General features: G+C 35.6%; 1 protein-coding gene across 1 annotated transcript; it reads left to right on the forward strand.

The window, feature by feature from the left end:
• The first annotated feature begins 303 nt into the window (after nucleotides 1-303).
• LOC141546831 (olfactory receptor 4D10-like) lies at nucleotides 304-1,251 on the forward strand. The gene has a single exon (XM_074274955.1). It carries the CDS (start codon nucleotides 304-306, stop codon nucleotides 1,249-1,251), a length of 948 nt encoding a protein of 315 aa, XP_074131056.1.
• Nucleotides 1,252-6,611: the final 5,360 nt, after the last annotated feature.

Below are 6,611 nucleotides of genomic sequence, written 5' to 3' on the forward strand. Positions count from 1 at the left end.
GAGATATTAAAAGGCTTGGAAAAGTGAAAGGATAATAGAACAGTAAATCAATCAATTAGGGAGGTTTTTAAAAAAAGATTGTTTCGCATTCATGAGACTCCAGTTCAGATTGTGTGATAAAATGTAATGGGTCTATTCACTATTGTTTTATGATTTAGTCTAGCTTTATTCAATAGTATATGAGTAGAAATGAAATCAGCAGATGATGAGTGTAGTTGAAGGATGAGGGTGAGTAAATGTCTATGTTGCTTATTATTTAACTCTTTTTTCTTAAGATGGTGAAGGAAGAAGAAACATGAGCTAATGGATCTGGGGAATCAGACCAGGGTGAAGGAATTTGTTTTTATGAGGCTTACTGAGTCTCCAAAGTTAAGCATCATCTTATTTCTCTTATTACTCCTGGTGTATGTAACAACTCTACTAGGAAATCTTCTTATCATAATCACTGTGACTTGGGAGTCTCGCCTCCACACACCTATGTACTTCCTGCTCCGAAATCTATCCATTGTGGATATCTGCTTCTCCTCCATCACTGCTCCAAGGGTTTTATTTGATCTTTTAGCTGAAAGAAACACCATCTCTTTCAGTGGCTGCTTTACACAGATGTTTTTCTTCCACTTTCTTGGTGGGGTTGATGGTTTTTCTCTATCTGTAATGGCTTTTGATCGTTATTTGGCCATCTCAAAACCCCTTCACTATGTGACCCTCATGAGTAAAGGAAAGTGTGTTGGGCTTATAATGTCTGCCTGGGTGGGAGGCTTCATACACTCCAGTGTACAGATCTCTCTGTTGCTCCCACTCCCCTTCTCTGGGCCCAATATTATTGATAGTTTCTTTTGTGATATCTCCCAACTCCTCAAACTTGCCAACACTGATACTTTTGCTCTGGAGATCCTAATTATCTGCAACAATGGTCTCCTCACAGCTCTTTGGTTCTTTCTACTCCTTATGTCCTACACAGTCATCATGGTGATGTTGAGGTCTCATACAGGAGAGGGCAAGAGGAAAGCCATCTCTACCTGCTCGTCCCACATCACTGTAATCACATTGCATTTTGCTCCGAGTATCTATGTATATGCTAGGCCTTTTACTACCCTTCCCTCTGACTGGGCCATCACTGTCGCCTTCTCTGTCATCTCCCCTCTCTTGAATCCCCTGATTTACACACTGAGAAACCAAGAGATGAAATCAACCATGAGAAGATTACACAAAAGATTTACAACTTCTGCCAAAAAAATGGCTCTGGGCTAACAGGGAAATGGGAAAGTTGACTTGAAATTGATGCCCATTATTACCATGAGGCAGATATTCCAGGGGTACATCTTTACAAATATCTGCATCCCATGTATAATGATGGGAGTTAACCTAAGTAATCAGTGAAGGCAAAAAGTTGGGATTATTCCATGAACAAAAAAAACAAGGTACATAATATTACTATTTTAGATGACTGTTACAATATCCCTATCTTCTTTTGACCTCAATTTTTTCATCTATAAAAGGAGAAGGATGATCTTTGCACAATGTACCTCACAGAAGGAGAGTTTTGTAAATCTCAAAATGCTAAAAAAAAATACATTGTTAATTAAGTCCCAATATAGTCCTATGCTCTATGCTCCTGGACTTGTGGAGAGAAGTGTAATAACCAGACTAGCTCTCTGGAGGATCTTAGTACCAGCCAAAGTCCTTGAGTGAGGGTAAGAAGTGAAGAGGTGGGATCCATGTGGACAGTCAAACATGAAGTCCATTTATTCCAAATTCTCTCTGCCTTATATACTCTAATACCCTTATATAACCATGGCACACTGCACATATGGGACCACAGAAACAACTTGCTATTGTGTGCAGGTGTCTCCTTGCCACTTTACTATAACTCTGCTTTAATTACAGCATAGGTAATTACAGTCACTGCCCCCTGACTTCTCAGGAGCCCTCAAGGGGAATGGGGAGCTGAACCAGACACTGTCAATTGGATTCCTTTTATTGGACTAAAGGGTCTTATACCTCACCCAGGGTTCCCCACTATCTGGGGCCCTCTACACAGAAGTATGCCATTTCTGCTAAGAATGGAGTCGTTTCTGGGTCTGTTGGTTCCTGAATAAATGGGGGCTTAGAAGGTTCTTTGATCAGGCTGATCCCCAGATTAATAGTCTACAAAGAGGGGCTTCTTACACTGGTTTGTGCCCTCTGCTAACTGTTTAGACTCACTGCTTCCAGGAAACTAAAGTCATTGTGAAGGTAAGAGAAGAGGAAAGACTGAAGCTCTCACATTGAGAGCACCTGGCAGTATCTCTTGATAATGTTTTGCTGAAGTCTCACTGCTGATAGCAGCATTGGTTAATAGTAGCAGTAATTAGTAATAGGGGCCCATCTGATGGCTGGTAGCAGAAGCTGTATAACATTCTAAACTTTACAAAAATACTCTCCCTCTCCTGCAAGAGCACTTCTACAGGGATATTACCTGGATCACTACTCTCCATTAGATTAATGTGCCATAGTAAGCCAAGTGCACCAGGTCCAGAACTATTCTCTGTCCATAGTAGGTCTTTAGAAAATACTTATTGATAAAAAGATGGAAGGAGAATAAACAAGTGTTTTATGTAATTCAAGAGTCAGTTGTATAATCAGAATTAGAAGTGGCAAGCAAGGAAGGAGATTTAGCTTGATAAAGAATTCATATGAAAAGGACTTTGGTAGCTTTCAAGGAAGCTATGAGTTTAAAATGGCAGAGGAAAATTTCTTCTTGGGCTGTCTTACAAGTAAAGGCTTTCAAATGCAAATGATGATATTCACACTATTTTCTATGCACCGCACTCATATCCCATCTGAAACATGTTGTCTTGGGCTGGTGGGAAATTTTAATGTGGACATAAATCTATACTAGGTCCAGAAGGGACAGTAGGATTTTTGAAGATCCTGGAATCTATGCCACAAAAAAAGAGTGGGAGAAAAATGAAGATGGAGGGAAAGTTAAGAACATACTAGTTGTATTGTAGTATTTTGAGGATTGTTATGTGAGAAACCGATTAGATTTATTCTCCATGATACTGGATAACTAAATTACAAAAAGAAAAATAGATAGGAGTTGAAGAATATACAGATTTGGATTCAAGATTAGGGGGAAAATTCCTAATGCTTAGAGATAATTAAAAAAAAAACTTGCAGGAGAAGAATGGTCTACTTCAATAGGTAGTGAGTTATCCATCACCAATTCTTTTCATTTGAAGCTAGATGGAAATTTGTGGGAAAGTTGGAGAAAATTTTCCTATTTGGGTTTCTGTTTGTGCTAAACAACCTGCTAAGGTCCCTTCTAGCACCTGAGAGCTTACTTATTGTATAAGGACCACTCTTATTCCAAAATGTCAATAGTTGAATATTGGACCAAATGTGTCAAATCAAGTAAAGTCAACAAGTATTATATTAAGCACCTACTCTGTGCCAGACACTATGCTAAGTTCTGGAGATACAAATAAAGGCAAAAAACAGTCCTCTTTTCTTTCTCATTTAATTTTCCTAATTTGTTTTATCTAAAGAAACAGAATAAGTAAAAAGAAAAGCAATACAAAAAAAAATGAAACAAAACAAAAGAGAACATTATCATGTGCCCAGCAGAACATAACAGAGCATTCAAAACATGTAACAACAATCACCAATTTAAGGGGGGTGGGGGGAAATATATATATATATGTTAGGAGAAATTCTTTTCATGAGTATTCATCTTTTCTTTACTTCCTTTTAAATTATTCTTTTGTTCTCTACTGCATATCTTATTTACTTTATTATTTTTCCCCTTTTCATCCCCCCTACAACTCCCAAACAGGCTATAGTTGAAAAAGGATAAATTTATATATACATATATTAGATATATACATATGCATACACATACATAAACACAGATATCTCCCTTTTATCTCCCCACCACATCTAAATAAGAAAAGGTATATTAATGTATACAGATGTAGATATATATACATATATACACACATACACATATTCTACATTCACAGATATCTTTCCTATCCCTGCTGACTCATTTATTAAATTCTGCTCCATAATTTGGCTTACAATTACTTAACCTACCCCCACACACACTCAGAGAACCCTCCCTTGTCTACTTCCTTCACCCTTTGCTTCCCTATCCATCTATTCCTCCCCTATTAATTCTTTATAAATTATGGATGGTGCTATACCCTTCATGATATATATGTAATGTTGCCTATTGAACCCATTCCCGACATGAGTAGGTTTTGAACTATGAGCCCTCTTCCCCAACTCTAATGCCTCTATGTCTATTCTTTTTCTTCACTTCATTTGTATAACATGATTACTATGTTTACCTTTACTGTAACAATCTCTCTTTTGAGCTTACCCTATTATTGATGTAAATCAAACATAATGTATGCATTTCCTATGTTTAAAAAAAAAACAACAACCAATTTGTATGTTTAAATAGTTTGTCCATATTGAGTTCCTTAAAATTGCTCTTTGATATTAGCTCTTACATGTTAAATTTTCTGTTAAGTTCAGGTTTGATTGGTAGAAAGTCCTGAAAATCAGCAAGTTCACTGAATGTTTTTTTTTTCTCATTGAAAATTATAATTTTACTAGATATGATATTTTTAGCACAGGCCTAGTTCTTTTGCTTATCTGTAGTTTCCAAGACCTGTTGTCTTTTACAGTAGCTACTAATAAGTCTTGTACAATTCTAAATGTAGCTCCAGTGTATTTGATTTTTTTTTTCTTGTTTCTTGCAAATTTTTCTCTTTGATCTGGGGATTTCAAAATGTGGCAATAATATTGCAATGTTTTCCACAAAGGATCTCTTTGAGGTGGTGAAAGGTGAATTTTTTCCTATTTCTACTGTCCTTATGTTCTATAACTCGAGGACAATTTTCTAGGATTATTTCCTGCATTATTGTATTAAGATTCTCTTTTTGGTCACAACTTTCTGGCAGTCCAATTATTTTTCTATTTCTTGGTCTCTTCTCCAGATTTGTTGTTTTTCTTATGAGATGTTTCACATTCTGTTCTAATTTCTCCTTCTTTATAATCTATTTTGTTATTTCTTGGTCTCTCATGGCTTCATGGGTTCCCCTTGCCCAATTCTAATTATCAAACAGTTATTTTCATTTTTGAGACTCTGTATCTCCTTTCATAATTGCTTAACTTTTTTCATAATCTTGTTTTTCTTGGATGATTTTAATTTTTTTCTTTAGTTTTCCCTCATGTCTCTTATTTGATTTTTGAAATTTTTTTTGAGTTCTATAAATTCTCTCTGGGCAGGGAACCATTTCACATTACTCTTTGGGGTATCTCATTTAACTCCACTTTGCATCCCCACCTCATTTCTCCTTATAGTTAACTCTTTTAGGGTGCCAAGTCCCTTTCAGGGACTTTCTTTCTCCTAGCAAAGGTCAAGTTCCTTCCATTAAAAAACTTGCCCTGTCTTTCCAACCTGGTCCTGTCTGTGCCTTTACATCTCCTCTCCTTCTAACATGCTCTCTCCTAAAATCAACATACCATCTTCATACCAACATACCTCTTTAACAATCAAACCAATAATCCTTAACAATTTTAGGTTTCCGGGCAGCTAGGTGGCGCAGTGGATAGAACACCAGCCTTGAATTGAGGAGGACCTGAATTCAAATCTGGTCTCAGATACTTAACACATCCTAGCTGTGTGACCCTGGGCAAGTCACTTAACCCCAGCCTCAGGGAAAAAAAAAAAAAAAAAAAAATTTTAGGTTTCAATATTGTAACAATAACCCCTATACAATTATCAATTTTGCAATTTTTACACATGATAGGTTATGTTATGTTTATTTGGATATCACAAAACATGGATGGGAATCTCATGTAATTTACAGTCATTTAAAATTTTAACACACATACACACTAATTAGAAAAAAAAAATTTTTAAATCAATACTTTTCTATGTGATAGTCTAACTAGATATTCCATTCAAACTATGCATTGTTTTTGCAAATCAATCTTCATTGTCCCATGTTTGTAAAATCTTTTCTTTTTTTCCTTCAAAACTTAACATTCACAATATAGTTAGCAGGTAAATAATTTCATAAAGCTTACACACATATCCAGCAGAGCTGACAAAATTTTAAAGCATAGCTCATAATTTTTACACATTACCCAATATACATTTTAGAAAGCAACATACTTCATCTAATTAGGGGATACAAACATGTGACCTCTTCAGGCAAGTTATCAGAAGTATGTTTTAACAACCTGTTGCTAAACTGAATCAAATCAAATACAGCTTTAAATTTTTAGTAGTAATGTTTCAAATTCAAACAAATTCAGAACAAATTTAGCATGTACCAGTCAATTTCATAATTTCAGATTCACAATTTCAATTTAAACATACACAGCCCCTAAATCCAATAGACTAGCCACTTAAATAAATTTTCCTAAATCCTAATTAAATGTTCTAGGAAACTAAATTACCATTTGATTATTTTTCTTAAAGAAGCTTAACAGATTTATAATTCAAGTGGAATTCCAGAAGAAGGTTGCCTCCTTGTTTCTTGACTGTTTAATTGACATCAGCTTTCTTTGTTCTCTCTTACCTTCCTGTAAAGGGCTGAAACTCTTGAGTC

The sequence above is a fragment of the Sminthopsis crassicaudata genome, chromosome 6 (assembly GCF_048593235.1).
Source record: "Sminthopsis crassicaudata isolate SCR6 chromosome 6, ASM4859323v1, whole genome shotgun sequence".
Classification (NCBI taxonomy): domain Eukaryota; kingdom Metazoa; phylum Chordata; class Mammalia; order Dasyuromorphia; family Dasyuridae; genus Sminthopsis; species Sminthopsis crassicaudata.